Genomic DNA, 17,124 nt, shown 5'->3' on the forward strand with positions numbered 1-17,124 from the left:
ATATAAATGGCTTAGATTAAAATTGTCAGTTTCTTTCAAATGATTATAAATAGTTGAGAATATGATTCCCAATTCTTTTCAAATGATTATACATGGGTTAGAATACGTTATCTTTAGTTGTAGCCTTATCATGATAATATTTTCTTGATGTAAATATATGCTCATTTCCTCTATGTGATCGTTTAACAGTTATAAATTCTAGGCCACAAATTTTCTATATATAGTACAGGGAAAATACTTTGAGACCTAACCTTGGGGCAAAATCATCTATTTTTAACTTTGGGAAATTGGTATGTTATAGAAGATATTTGCCAGTAGGAACTATTGGAGGTGGTTGAAGAATCTCAGGTCAGCCAATATACATTCGTTGTGATATAAATAACACTTTCATTGCTCTGATTCCCAAAAAGGATGCCTTTGGCACTTTTGAAGATTATCACCTGATTTCTTTGTGTAATGTGATAAACAAGATTATACCAAAAGCTATTGCAAACCAGATCAAGCCACTACTAAAATACATCATCTCAGACGAGCAGAGCGAGTTTGTACCAAGTAGATTAATAGTGGTAGGTATAATAATAGCTCACAAAGCAATACAATCAATGCTACAGGCCCAGGCCAATAGGATGCTAGTCAAACTAGATATACAAAAAAGCCTATGATCGTGTCAATTGATCATTTTTGCTTCATATATTGTGATGCTTGGGATTCTCAAAACAAATAACAAAGTGGATTAAAAGTTGCATTATTACACCTAAATTGTGAGTATTTATTAGTGGGAGTCTACAACATTATTTTGACTCTTCTAGGGGTTTGTGCGGGGTGATCCCCTATCATAGCGTTATTTATCATTGTAGTTGAGGTACTGGGAAGAATGATTTCTAAAAAAAGGCAGGGCAGACAATGGGGAGGGATTCAAATTGCATAAGGCGTGGAATCAACATCACACCAACAATTTACAGATCATAACTTGCTCGTGGGGGACACATCATTAAGGGAAGCAAGGTGCATGAAGGCCACTTTAGACAAGTACTACAAGACGTCAAGCAATAAACTTGAACAAATCAAAAATAATTTTGTTGAACACAAGCCAAAAGAAGCAACATGAGATATGTATGATTCTCCAGATTAGGTCGAGGAGACTACCAAGTGAGTTTCTTGAACTCCCTTTGTTTGGGGGGGGAGGGTGAATTTGTGGACCATATTGGTGGATAGTTGGGTGATGAAAATAGAGGAATGGAAAAGTAGGTGGCTATCCTCTATAGGGCAGATATTAATGCTCACATCTGTCATTTTGGTCATTCCATTGTATGCTATGATGTGTATGCAAATGTGCAAAAATCATCAAGACATTAGAGCAAAATATGAGGAGTTGTTTTTGGAATGGAAGTCAAGACAAGGATAAAATTCCTTTGTTGTCGTGGAAACAAATCTATAAGTTGATATGTGTTGGAGGTGTGGGGTGGAGCAGATATTACTTGATGAATGAGGCAAAGGGGCGAAGCTAATTTGGATGATGTATAGAAACCCACAACAAAAATGGGCTCGAATACTATCAAGGAAATTCTTAGGATATCAGATGAAAGACCACATCCTCGCAATTGCTAATCCTATTAGGGCATCTACAATATGGAATTTCATGATTACATGGTAAATTGGAGACAGGGAAAGAGCTAAATTTTGGGATGACTCAATCGAGGGTCAACCGACCTCGACTTCTGGAGATTATAATAGGGGACTTGAGACCAAAGTAGAAGATACATGGGGAGATAAGGTTGCAGATATGATTGTTAAGACACATGAAGGCGAAACAACTAAATGGGAATGGAAGGATGAAACTAGGACTTAATGAAAAGGAGTTGAGGGAAATACTGCAGATCAGAGCAAGCAAGACATTTTTATTATTATTAGGAGACCAAGATGAGATAATCTGGTGTGGTTGTGAGGAGGGTGAATACTGTAGTGCAAGTAGGATATAAACTTGTAGAAGCTACAAAAATGGATGTGCAAGAACCCACTACAATTTTTTGGAACAAAGATTGTCCACAGAAAGTGGGTGCATCCACATGGTTGGCATGTAAGTGTCGTATATTGACAGGAGATAGGTTAATGAAATATGGTTACCATGGTTCCTTTCTATTCCCAATGTGTAGGTGTGAATAGGTTGATCACCTATTACTTCATTGTAAGGTTGCAAATGAATGTTGGAATATTTTTATGAATAAACTAAACTATTAAGGTGCTAATCCAACCACAATCAAGAACATGTTCTAGTCTTGGCAAGGACTGTGAAACAAGTCTACTTTTTCCCAATTTAGATGATATACCCATAATCGAGTGTCTAGGAGATTCGGAGAGAACAAAACAAAAGAATCTTTCAGAATAAGAAGAAAGAAATGGAAAGATTGAGTTCTAGAATTTAAAATAGCATAATAGAACTAGTCAACATTGCAGCAAAAAAACAAAATCAATGTAAACATCCTTTTGGCTCATTGGACACCCTTCTTCAAAAATCTTGGAATATGCTGAAACACAGACTTGTTAATGAGTTTGCAAAGGTTGACATTCATAGGAGGAATGCAAAGAAGGTCAAATGGAGTGCTCCAAAGAAAGGATGGATCAAGGTTAATTTTGATGGGGCAACAAAGGGTAATCTAGCCCCAATCCAAGCCCAATAGGTTAAGGGTGTGTAGCAAGGGATTCGAATGGAAATGTTTTGGCCACAGAGAAGAAGTCATTGGGGGAGGGAACCAACAATAAAGCAAAAGTTCAAGTTACTCTAATGGGGTTGAACTTGGTGCAAAGATTGTAGGTTAAGAATCTTTGTTTGGAAGATGATTATCAGATTGTCACAAATGCCATTACGAATAGCAAAATGCACATGTGGAAATTACACAAGGTGGTAGATATTATAAGGACAAAACTAAATCAATTTCAAAATTACACAATATCGAGAAGCAAACATGTTGGCAGACACATTGTCCAAATCAATAGTTGATGTGGCAGTAATAGCAAGAGGAAGTGTGATGACATCATGTCACCCATGGCAAAAGTTTTGATTTGACCGAACGAGTTGATGACACATTGATAGGAATTGAAGGACAATTTGGGTAATAAATTTGAATGGAAGGTGGCACAAGTAAATTACTTGCCTTTGCTTTGCACATTTCCATGTGCAAGCATTAATTAGAAGGAATGTATGCTATATTACTCTAGGCTTTTATTATTTTTTATTGCATTTGTGTGGCTACAAAAATGGTGAAGTGTGTAGAGAAGAGGAGTTTAGAGAAATCGAGGTGAATTTTGTATTTGACCCCATAAAACAGCAAAAGGCCTTCCAAGGGCATGTGATGGAGGAACGCTTGAGGAATGTACTAACATCCACTCATCCTTTTTTTGTCAACATAATCTAGGCACCCTTTGGCTTCGAGTACACAGTCTCAGAATTCAAATAGAAGACTAATGCCTACATCACCTCCCTTTTTTGTGCCTAGGCGTTGCATTTTGGGCCCAAGGAACAAGTGAAACACATCATAGAAAAATGTGCTAACGCAAAGTGTTTTGTGGGGCTAGAGGAAATTATGGATTATGTGGTACCAAGGCGAAGTTTCGTGCCTAGTCAAGGTGATTGGTTAGGCTTCTCTACCTACCAACCACGTGTTTTGTTTCCTCATTCAACGAGGTCTGGAGGATTTTTTGCTAGGATGTCGATTCAAGTTCGATTTCAAGTTTAGGTTCAACGAACCAATTCACTGATATGGCAAAATTTGAAAAGGGGCTTGGACTTGTTACTACAAAAACATGTAAAAATTATATATTATACATATTTATGAAGCCTAGATGTATGAGTTAAGATTAGAATGTCACATAGTATCATAAAAACCTTTAAAAACCATAAACTTGTAATCGCAACATCATGAATCATGATCATAACATGATAGCATCATGTTGACATATACTCAAGTTCAACATCAAAGATTCAAAACATTAAAATGTCAAGTGATAAATCATAACATCAAGTTCAAGTATCATTGTTTCAAGATCAACTAATGGATTAAAAATTTATTAATATTCTTCATCATCATCATCATCATCATCTTCTTCTTCTTCTTCTTCTTCTTCTTCTTCTTCTTTGTCTTCTACATTGGCATTAATTGACTCACAAACAAAGTTAAGCCCAATGGGATCAGCTGCACCAATAACATTATTGGTGTCAAGACTTTCAAATTCATCAAGTGCAAGCTGAGAAGTGGAAGCTAACATAAGCCTTTAGAATCCACTAATTAGGATTGTGGATATTGTTATATGGAGCCTAATCAGACTCGGAGATTAAATTTTTCACACTTTAATCAGCACAATTTCCCTCCAAATTTTCCAACGAGGGTTTGGACGGCAGCACCCCCATAACAAGGTCAAGGGGCAATGCCCTTGGGGGACAAGGTGGGGTCATGGGGTAGCACCCCACAAAGCCAAATACAACTATTATTATTGTACAAAGGCACCAAGAGTTATTTTTCTATTTGCCAACATATTCTACCCCTGACAATGGATGCCAAAAAATAATTAAATTTGTCCAAAAAAAACAATTTAGGCTCTAACTTTGACTGTCCACAGGACAAAGTTTGCTAGTGGTTTGACATTTTATACCTTGGTTCACCTAGGTCCGAAATGGGCATGGTCCGATTCAAACCACCCCTTGTAGACCAAACGCTATTTGGACCCACAAGCAAACCGGACCAAAACAACAGGCTAGTTCGAACAGTGGCTGGTCTTGAGGCCCTCAGACACAAACTAGACATTCTAGAACTTTTGGCAAGAAAAAATGATGTTAGGAGGACCTAGGCCCTTGTTGTGGATTTAGTTCGTGACTAGGATTTGGAGTTGGTGTATGGGCTTCCCAAGAACCAAACTAATCCAGATTTATTTTGGTTGTGATTAGTGCATGATGGGAAGATATGGAAAACCTGCAGGAGCAATGATAGGACAGGCCAAGCAAAGGTCACGGTAGTAGCGTGAGAGGAAGCAATGGTTTGCACAGTGGCAGTGGTCAAGGAAGGGTTCAAAGATTTTGTCAAGATCCTCAAAAGAATTGTGATCATGGTCACGAGCACGAGTGCAGAGAGCACATAAATGTTGCAAAAGGTGTTGACCACTCTAAGGTCGCCAAAGCCTCTAGAAATTCTTTGTGCAAATGGGTCTGCAAGGTGGCATGCTCGAAATTGGTATGTCCTCAAGTGGTGGTGGTGTCAACATGATGGGTGGTTTATCACCTTACCCCCCGTGATGCCCTGAAATATGATCTTGTATGTGGTTTGTGTTTTATGAATGTCTATTGTGGTCTAGTAGTAGGGAAAAAAATTGGTTGTCATGTATCTGTGTCTCAAACATAAATCTAGAAATCTGTTTTGGGTTTTTGTGGGACAGATGTCCATCCAATTTTATATATGGTTGCAGGATTTCGAGGTGTTTTAGGGATGATTGTTGACCCCATTTTGAGTACATACGCATCAATCTATATTGGGTAGCCAAATCAATAGAATCTTGGTATAAGAGCAATTGGGTGATCAAGTGGCAAGGTCATAGTGACTAGATTTCAAAACGAGTGTAAATTTTGAAATATATTTTAATACTAAAAATGATATTTACCAATCAAAAAAAATCAAAAGCATAATGCTTAATAAATGTAACTACTAACAAATATGTTGTTACTCGAGATGTAATTAGTCATGAAAAGACACCTTACTTTGCAGATGATGGTAAGCTGATTAAGGTTTTGGACAATGAATTTCTAATAAAGAAAAAGTTTGTGAGTACATATATTGATTCATTACATAGGCAGCATTCAATGTCTGAAGATAACAAGGAAGAAGATAGAGCAAGTCAAAACACACATTGAAAAATGAAACATAAGTTGGCGTACTTCAATATACAAAATAAAACAAATTTAAATCATACAAGAGAGCATGCAACTAAAAATGACAAGAAAAATCATCAAATGTCCAAAAAGCAAATTGTAAGTAATGCTCCTCATGCCACTAATCCATAGCATCCATGTTTTGTAGTGCTTAAATAGGTATTACAATGCATCCATAGATTTTCTTGAACAAGGACATTAACTACAACACAACAAATATGAAAAATGAAGGACTCAACATCATGCACAAAGGATTCGTTATACACTTGCATAAGGTCCAGCAACTTGTTGCAATAACCCCAATGCTAAGCATGCAACCGTTGTTACAGCAAGATGTTGGAAAGGTGTTGCTTCACCATACTTCCAACAGCATCTTCTTTCTATGATAACCACCCTCTAAAAAACACTCAACTCTTTGATTAGCTACCTTGCTCAAACACCTAGCTTTTCCCAACAACTCCACATGCCAATTAGCTCCACATCTACAACTATCTCTACCAACATGCTTCTACCAATCTCAAGCTCTCAACTAGGCATCCTATAACTCTACAAAATGAAACTAACTCTGTACACCTAGCAAACATTGGCTTCATCACTAACTATGACCACCCAACTTTGCACCTTCAATTACATGGGTCCAATCCATTCTCTATTCACTTTCCAACCTCTTGCTTGTATGGTTTCCCATCCATATAAAAATAAGGCTCTTCTTCCCTCCATCTTCACCTTCTATCCACCATCCCCTTCAAATTTTTGCTACCCAAAATGTAGATAGTCATTTGCTAACATAAAATTGTAGCCACCAAATTGATGGTCGCATTACCCTACAGCCATTGCTGGCCTACTAGGTAACAACAGCGATCACTCAAGACAAGAGCAGATGCATACACCAACACAAATACCCACATCGAGATGTAATCATCCCTAGCTAAACATGGAAAATGGGCACACACGAGGAAGATAAAGAAAATAATCACATGCAACATTCTCCATAGAAAAACACCTAATATCAAGGGAAACGTTGAAGTTATGGCACACATTTATATCCCAAAATTGACCTTCCAACATCTTCTTTGTCGCCATAAGCTTCTGCTACCACCAACTAAACACTCTTGTGCAGTCTGTATTCTCTTATGCAATTACCGTATAATGAAATAGTGCTCAACCAGTGTGCCCTTGCCATTCTATTGTACCTGCAACACTGCTGCAAACTATGATTTCCCAACCAAATATCAGATTTAAAACATTTTTCAAATACCTTGCTAAATACTCATGATTTAATCACAATTTCTTCTAGTAAAAGTGCCTGGAATTTGGCAATTTAACTTCTGTTAATTGAGAACTCCTCCAAATTTTAGGGTCTGATTATTTCAAAACATTATACTGGAAAATGAAAACAAATAACAGCCTCGCAATATAAACAGAAAATATGGAAATTATTCCTTAACAGATACAACAATATTGATCATTTTAGCCTGTGTTGTTGCTTCCTTCACCAAAGAGCCTGATCTAGGTCCTCACATGGTCCAGGTCTTGGTGTAGCTATGTTACCAGAACCACAAATTTTGTCAACAATGTTAGCTTCTTAGTGAATTTGAATCATCAAAATGGTATATTAAACCGGTATTTATCATTCTCATATAATATAAGGTATTTGTATCTGATGTGTTTGTATGGTGTTATAACAGGTATTCGATCTAGATTCAATTCCATGACTACTACTTGTACTTGTTTGAGTAAGGAACGTACTATTGGTTTGTTTCAGAAGAATTTTGACAATAAGATTGAGGAGTCTATCTCTAGTGATGACAAGGTTTCTAATGCCACTTTGTACATATTAATTCGTCAGACCTTTGTTATCTCACACCGATTTAGCATCGGGTGTTGTTACCTTGACTCAAACCGATTGAGTATCGGGTGTCCCTGCATTAGTTCATACACCGATTAAGTAATCGTGTATTATGACTTATGTTACTCACCGATTAATATTGGTTATCTTGCGGTTAGTTTTGATATGGTGCAATTATGTATATGTTGAGGCATGATCACATAGGGTCATCCCCTACGTGATTATGTTTCAACATATATATACTTGCCCATTTCAGTCTGCAGATCATATCAATAAAAGTGGCAATATCGATCTCAGATTTAAATCAGGATACAACTACTCATATCAAAGATATGTTAGATTCGTAGATTCAGGAAATGTTCTCATAGACATTGATAGTAACTATATTCAGATTCAGACAAAAGGAAGAAATCAAGGATTCGAATAGAAACTCAAGTTTTCTCCAAGATCAAAGTAATCTCAAGCAGATGTTATATTTGTTTAGTCTCCTCCAATCAAGATCTATTAAACTTTACATGGTATCAGAGCCAAATTGGTAGAGAGACTTTCAAATTTAATCTTGAAACAAAAGCAACAATATGTCAAATAATGTTAGAATAGAGGACAGGCTTGAAGGAGCAGCAAATTTCTTCTCTTGGGAAATTCAGATTATTACAATTCTTGAAGAATTGGAAAAAGAATCCTTCACTGAATCTGATATTTCGATTCCTGAAGATGAGGCATAAAAGGCCACTTGGAAAAGATGAAATAACAAAGCCAAAAAAATCATTGTTGATTCAGTAAAAGATCATATTCTTTCATCCATCTCAAATCTCAAAAAGGCATTTTAAGTATTCAAAACAATTAAGGATACATTTGAAATCAACAACTCAAGTAGATTGATCACATTAAAAAATCAACTGATGAATTCAAAAATGAATAAAGGAGAAACAATCTCTTCCTACTTTGGAAAAATTTCCGAAATAAAAAATCATCTATCTTCTATCGAAAGCAAAGTAGAAGACCAAGAACTATCCATAATAGCACTTAGAGGACTATCCATATCTTGGGAAGCATTTATTCAGGTCATCAGCAGATCTTCAATACCAGTTTTTGATCAACTAAAAAATGATTGCACATAAGAAGAATCTAGACTAATTTCTAGAGGGATCATTTCAAATCAAGATGGAGAAAATCAAGCTCTTTTCTCAATCTCAAACAACAAAGGGAAAAAGAGAAAATTCAAAAGAAAGAAATACGACAAAAGGAAAGGAATAGTAATTACAAAATAAATGACTTCTCCAAAGTTAAATGTTATAAGTGTGAGCAATTGTCCCGAAAGGGATAAAATCCTAGCTTCTTTAGTTGAAACAAAAATGGATGAAAATTTGTTATTCTACTCTACCATATCAAGTGAGATGAAATCAAATGAAAATGTATGGATAATAGATAGTGGTGCTTCCCGACATATAACAGGATTCAGAAATAAGTTTGAAACCTTTGGAAATTATCTCACTTAAGGAGTCACCATTGGAAACAACTCAACCTATCCGGTAAAAGGAATTGGGACCTGTTCTATACAACTAAGGATTGGGGTTACACTAAAATTGAAAGATGTTCTTTTTGTACCGAGCATAAAAAGAGATCTAGTATCAATCTCTGGACTTGTTGATCAAGGATTTCAAGTCACCTTCAATGAAGACAAAGTTTTGTACTAGCCTAAAAATACTAATCTAAAAAATGATGTCACCGTAGGGACTAGAGATGGGACGCTATATAAACTGTGCAACATTCAAAAGCAAGCCCTCAGCCATGAAGTCACAAATTCTAATGAAGTATAGCATAGAAGGCTCGGACATATTGGATTCAATTCACTTCCAAATGTAGAGAAAATCACCACTAGAACACCTAGCCTAAATTCAAAACATATAGGCACCTATAAAGGATGTGCTCTAGTAAAGAATATAAAAAGACCTTTTCCTCCTAGTGAACACAAGTCTAAATCAGTTTTGGAACTAGTTCACTCTGACTTATGTGGACCTATGCCAACACTTTCTCTAGGAGGATTCTCTTACTACATAATATTCATTGATGATTTCTCTAGGAAAACTTGGATATATTTTTTAAAGGTCAAAGAATCAAATAAGGCTTTATCAAAATTTAAAGAATTCAAAGAAATTGTGGAAAATCAAACGTCAAAAAGGATTAAGACCTTAAGATCAGACAACGTGGGAGAATATACTTCTGAAACTCCAAAGTTTTTTGTACCTCTATTGGGATTAAGAGGGAGTATACGATACCTTATAATCCTCAACAAACTGGGGTAGTAGAAAGAAAAAATAGAAACATTGTTGAAAAAGCAAAAGCCATGCTTCATGACCAAAGCCTACACTTTTCTTTTTGGGCGGAACCCACCAATACTATTGTATACATTCAAAACGAATGCCTACACTCAATACTAGAAAATATAACACTTGAAGAGACTTAAGTCATCTTAGAATATTTGGTTGCCCTGTTTACATTCACATACCTAAAGAAAAAAAACCAAGTTAGAACCATCCGGGAAGGAAGAAAGGAATATTTGTTGGGTACAGTGAGAACTCCAAAGGGTGTACAGTGAGAACTCCAAAGGGTATAGAGTCTATGTACCTGGACAAAGATCAGTTGAAGTGAGCAGAGACATTATATTTGAAGAAAACACTGCTTTAAAATTATCAACAAGTATAAAAGTTGAGCCCATCACAGATTTAGATAAGAATCTACAAACTAAAGTTCAGAGGAAGAACATATTAGAAGAGAATGAACCATTACCAGATACAGAAAATAGAGACATCTCTAATATTAAGAAAAGGCCATTATGGGCAAGAAAAATGATTTGAAGAAAATAATGTTGAGCCAAATGAAATTTCCTGGGAAAGCAAGAAAACAATAAATAAATCTTGTTACACTGCATTAATAAGTGAGCTTACCAACTCTGAACCATCAACTATTGAAGAAGCCCTAACTTGTCAAGCTTGGAAAGATGCTATGGTAGAAGAATATCAATCCGTATTACAAAATGATGTTTGGGATATTGTACCTAGACCAAAAGACAAATCAATTGTTTCATCAAAGTAGTTATACAAAATCATATATGCTCCAGATGGCAGTATTGAAAAACATAAAGCAAGGTTTGTTGCTCGAGGTTTTTCTCAGAAGGCAAGTATTGATTATGAGGAAACTTTTGCTCCTGTTGCTCGATATACTTTAGTAAGAACAATTATTGCAATTGCAGCATCCAAAGGATGGAAAATACATCAAATGGATGTTAAGACCGAATTCCTAAATGGAGTCATTAATGAAGAAGTATATATTGAAGAACTTGAAGATTTTGTTATAAAACATAAGAACCTTTCTATGTGTAAACTCAAGAAAGCTCTTTATGGCCTCAAACAAGCTCCCCGAGCTTGGTATGAAAGGATAGATAGCTACCTCGCCAAATTAGGATACTCAAAGAACGAAGCTGATCCTAACATATATTTCAAAATCTCTAATAATGATATGTTAAGACTTGTTTTATATGTTGATGACCTATTGATAACAGGAAATGATCACCTAATTGAGAGATACAAACAAGATCTTGTAGCTGAATTTGAAATGAAGGATCTAGGACTACTACGCTATTTCTTCGACCTAGAGGTGTGTCAAAAGAAAGATCATATTTTTCTAAATCAAGGAAAGTACACTCATGACATCTTGACTAGATTTGGAATGATGGATAGCAAATCCCTAGCAACTCTAATGGAAACAAATCTCCACAAACTAAAAAAGGAAGCTGTAAATTCTGAATCTATTGATCCTACTCTCTACAGAGAAATCATTGGATCCCTCATGTATTTAGTAAATACTAGACTTGATATCTGCTATGCCACCAACGTCTTAAGTCACTTCATGTGTGAACCAAAGAAGATTCATTTGATGGCTGCTAAACATATCTTGATATATTTACATGACACTATTGGTCTTGGATTAAAGTACAAAATGTTGAAATCAAACTTGAAGGTTATACTAATTCTGATTGGGCTGGTTGCTCCATAAACCGCATGAGTACAACAGGATGTTGTTTCGATCTTGGGTCAGCAATGATATCATGGTTCAGTAGAAAACAACCTACAGTTGCCTTGAGTTCTACCGAAGCTAAATATATGGCAGCCTCCATGGAAGCTCGCAAAGCAGTATGGCAAAGAAAGCTATTATTTGGATTGTTTGGAAAGAAACTAGATCCCACAGTAATTCATTGCGATAACCAAAGCTTTATCAAACTTTCTGCTAATCCAGTCTTCCACAATCACTCAAAACACATTGAAGCTCCATATCATTATAATTTATATCAGAGACATGGTTGACAGAAATGTGATCAAGCTGATCTACATCAGCACTAATGATCAAAATGTTGACATTTTCACCAAGCCTCTTGCAAGGATGAAAATAGAGTACTTCAAAGGTAAGCTTGGTATGACGAATTTGTAAATACATTTGTACATTTATATATTCATGAATATTTGAAAAAAATAGATTGTTTGCAAACTTGTAAAATGAAAGGTGACAACCTTTCATATGTGTTTAAGGTCACTGTTGTGAGGTGACGATCGTATCATTAGTCAATCTTTCATATGTGTTTAAGGTCACTATTGTGGGGTGACGATCTTATCATTAGTCGATCTGTCTTCTAACACTAAAAGTATTGAAGCAAAAGTGTTATCATTGTTCTTCGGGCCAGATCTTGCCAGAGACATTGATGACCATCATAGTTCTTCAAGCCAAATTTTGCCAAACACCATAATTGATTAACCACAATTAAGTGGTATTTAAACTTATATATATATATATATATATATATATATATATATATATATATATATATATATATATATATATATATATATATATATATATATATATATATATATATATAAACCCTCATTGCTAAAGAGGGAGTGTTAAGAATGTTAGCTTCTTAGTGAATTTGGAACATCAAAATGGTATATTAATTTTATATATATATATATATATATATATATATATATATATATATATATATATATATATATATATATATATATATATATATAACCTATCTTAAACTTATACCAGTTGCTCATGAATTATCATTCTCATATAATATAAGGTATTTGTGTCTGATGTGTTAGAATTAATTCCTCGAACCTTTGTTATCTCACACCGATTTAGCATTGGGTTTTGTTAACTTGACTCACACCGATTGAGTACCGGGTGTCCATGCATTAGTTCATATACCAATTAAGTTATCGTGTATTACGTCTTATGTTACTCACCGATTAATATAGGTTATCTTGTGGTTAGTTTTGATACGATGCAATTATGTATATGTTGAGGCATGATCACGTAGGGTCGTGCCCCTACTTGATTATGTTTCAACATATATATACTTGCCCATTTCAATCTGCAGATCATATCAATAAAAGTGGCAATATCGATCTCAGATTTAAATCAGAATACAACTACTCATACCAAAGATATATTAGATTCATATATTCAGGAATTATTCTCATAGACATTGATAGTAATTATATTCAGATTCACACAAAAGGAAGAAATTACGGATTCGAATAGAAACTCAAGTTTTCTCCAAGCTCAAAGTAATCTCAAGCAGAAATTATATTTGTTTAGTCTCCTCCAATCAAGATCTATTGAACTTTACAACATTTAGACAAAGTTTCATGTTTAAACAGAGGCAACGGGTTTCTCGTTGTGAAAATGGTTGTTTCTCTGCCATTCAGCCATTGCACAAATCTTACCAAAAAATTCCTTTTTTTTCTTTTTTTAACTGTAATATTAGTGATGTTAATTTTTTATGTTTATCTCCAGAGGTTTCTGCATATTTCGAGCTTTTTCTGACCATAACATTAGTAATATTAACATTTATCTCCAGAAATTTTTGCACTTTCTCGAGCTTTTTTATTACTGTAACATTAGAAATGTTAATGTTTGATCTCCAGTCTACCTTGCAATTAACACTATACGATATTCCAAATCAACTTAGAGCTATAGATACAGTTTTTCACTGTAGAGTGTAGTGTTTCCCAACGACCATAATTCCCATATTTAGAAAGCTATAGTAATCCAAATGACCCATGGATTATTTGTCGAAATTGAATACATAGTAGTGAAAGGGAAAGAATCAAGAATAAATGTCAATAATTCTCTGTATGTTAGATAACCGGGATACAAAGCAAAGCGCGCACAGAGAAACAGAGAAGCATACCTCAAAGGACTTGTTAGGGTTGTGGGGACTTGTAGCAGTATTGATCGTGCCAAAAGTCGACATTGGAAAATTTTCTGGTACTCAATATAAGGTCTATAGTTTGTGCAGCAAATTTATCTGCAAAAATCAGCACGAAAGCAATCTGCGATTTTAAAAAATTTCTCTAAGAAGAGATATAAATGGATGAAGAAAGGCAGCAAGTGAAAAACCGCCAATTAAAATTAATAAATTCCTTGTAGACTTCTAATATCATCGGAGGGCAACTCAACTTTAACAAATTATTCTATTGTTTGACAAGTGAACGCATACAAAGAATAGTAAAATAATACTAAGATGACTGATTTATATTAAATTTGAAGGAATCCAAAAAACGACAATGCCTACAGAGGTAATGAAAAAACCAAAATAGTACAAATTCAAAGCCGCCTGACTGAAACAGATGCCATCATATTTAATTTTGCTGATATTTCTGAGAGTACTATAATTTCATTTCCCAGAAAAATGACAAAGCTAAAAAAAGAGAAACAAGGAAGGAAACAAAAACCAAACTTACAAAATCTCTGAAAGAAAAATTCTTCTCTGCGCTCTTGAAAAAGGTAATAAGCTTTCGCTGGATTTGTTAAAAAGGGTAAATTTTGTGTTGTATGATTTTGTTCTAGCCAACAGATAAGCGGCCTCAATTTACGTAGAAAAAAAGTATAGATTAGGGTTTGCAGAGGGGCAAAGGGAAAATGCGATTTGGCAGTGCAGAATGTATAAGGCGAGGCAAAGATTGCATAAATCGAAGGGGAACAATTTTCCCGCCTTCCCACAGTAGTCAGGTTTGCCTTGGAGAACTTGGAAGCACTTAAACAGCCGAAATACAACTTTCAATATACTTTTCTATTTACACAGTTGGTGTCGCGCAGCAGTACGAGATTCTAACAATGTGCAGTGCAGACATCATGTCCCCTATAAAAGTTACCGTTTATTAGCGGAGAGTTCCTGCTTTCTCTGAAATCTTGAATTTTAGTTCTGCGAAAGAATCATTAGGTAACGCACTGTTTGTAATTGATTATTTAAAAATCATTAAAAACAAAACAAAACAAAAAAATCACTTCTTATTCATACTGTTTTCTAAATTATATTATTGTAACTTTAGAACTTTAGATTTGTTGTATTATATTATATTATATAATAATTATATATTATTATACCATTATATTTCATCATTATAGTGTATTGTTATATTATAAATATAATTGGAGAAGAAAATGGTAAAAGGAAGTTGTAATTAGAGTTGTGGGAAGATGATGTGGATTTGGATTTGTCAAAGTAAGGGTCAACAATCTTCTGTTAGGATTAATCACGGACAGAAATAACAATTACATGCAAATATACCAATATCATAAAATAATAAATCACATAGAAGAGAACACAAGACATCATGATTTAACGTGGTTCACCCAATCTATAGGTGACGTCCACCAATAACAAGTTCAATATTATTATTATCGAATTATTACAATCTGCAATTCCTTAAAGCTCAATACTGCTACAAGAAGCTACAATATCACCATACATTAATGAAATCCCTGGCCCTATGTAATTTTATACAAGCTTTTGTTCCTTACAAAATTAGAGCTAGAAGAAGTCGACCAATAGAAAAATAGCAGTTGACACTTTTTACAATAGTGGGTCATTTTTTGCTTCGCGAAATCCCCTGCGAGGGCATTGCCCCTCAACCCCACCCTATACTGCGACAGAGAGCGCACCTAGGGCCCTGCCTCCAAACTCCTGCAGAAATAATATGTGTGGAAACCACACCAAATAAACCTACGAGTCTGATTAGGCTCCACATCACAACAATCTCCCAATTGAAGACTAATCATAGCACCACTAAACCTGTAACTCCCACTAGAATATCAAACCACCTTGAACTTTGTTGTTCTTTTATCATATTCAGTCTAGAAGACCAACCGAAGTTGAAGAAGAGTTCAACTTCTCCCTTGTTATTGCCTTAGTAAACACATATGTTAGATTATCATCTATATGTATCTTCTCCAGCTTTAACTATCCATTGTCCAAAATTGATCAAATGAAATGGTACCATAACTATCTATTTTGTCTTTGAATGTAGAGCAGAATTCTTCGCAAGATGAATGGCACTCTAGCTATCTATAAACAAATAATTATCCCTTTGTGGGTGTGTGATATCCCCATTTCGACATATAAATTAAACTAATAATATATAAAGTATAATATTAATAATCAATAATTTATATAAAATATTATAATTATACTAAGATATAAATATAAATTGTTATATATTATATAATTATAAATATTTGTGTGTGTGTGTGTGTGTGTGTGTGTGTGTGTGTGTGTGTGTGTGTGTTTTATTATATTTATATATAATTAGATATTTATATGTCATAGATAATTACTATATATCTATATGAAATTAGTAAATGATATTATATCTTTGTTATATATTATAATAATATAATATATAATCATATATAATTAATATTAATATATAATATATAATCATATATATTTAATATAATAATATATAATATTATTCTTTTATTAATATAATTAATATTAATGGAAAGGACATGACTCTTACTATTAAAATATAAATTATATATATATATATATATATATATATATATATATATATACACACACACAAAATGAAAATGTTGGTAAGGGATCACCGGAGATAAAAATTAGAAAATATCTGTGCAATCAGGCTTTAAAATTTAATGCCCTAAAACAGGACATTACAAGTGGTATCAGAGCATTGATCTTGCCAACCTATGGGATTGTATGAAGAAACATTAAATAAAACTATATTTGATAATCACATTGAGAAAACAAAAAGACTTTGAAGATGGTTAGGAAAGTACAGTCAACAATGTATGTTTCATCCAATTGGCAAAAGGGAAGATGACCTGAGGAACATCATTGTTGGAGGAGAGTACACGGGCTTAGATACAAACCAAGAAGCAATTACCCTAATCTAAAAGAAATACATAAATCAACATTAGGTAGGCAGATCATGTTGGTCATGGTTGATTCATTACAAACAATACAATGACAGTTGCATTTAAT

At 34.4% G+C, this 17,124-nt stretch overlaps 1 protein-coding gene across 1 annotated transcript in view; it reads right to left on the reverse strand.

Moving 5' to 3' along the window:
• The window catches only part of LOC149531973 (protein RAE1-like), a 260,333-nt gene extending 245,346 nt beyond the window's left edge, over nt 1-14,987 (reverse strand). Inside the window, exons 1-2 of the mRNA XM_089807957.1 lie at nt 14,579-14,987; nt 14,026-14,142 (exon numbers count right to left, since the gene is read on the reverse strand). Coding sequence (XP_089664083.1) covers nt 14,026-14,088 — 63 coding nt within the window. The 5' untranslated portion in view covers nt 14,089-14,142; nt 14,579-14,987. The remainder of the gene's footprint in view (nt 1-14,025; nt 14,143-14,578) is intronic.
• Nucleotides 14,988-17,124: the final 2,137 nt, after the last annotated feature.

The sequence above is a fragment of the Cupressus sempervirens genome, chromosome 11 (genome assembly GCF_028749045.1).
Source record: "Cupressus sempervirens isolate cs-2001-9-10 chromosome 11, ASM2874904v1, whole genome shotgun sequence".
Classification (NCBI taxonomy): Eukaryota; Viridiplantae; Streptophyta; class Pinopsida; order Cupressales; family Cupressaceae; genus Cupressus; species Cupressus sempervirens.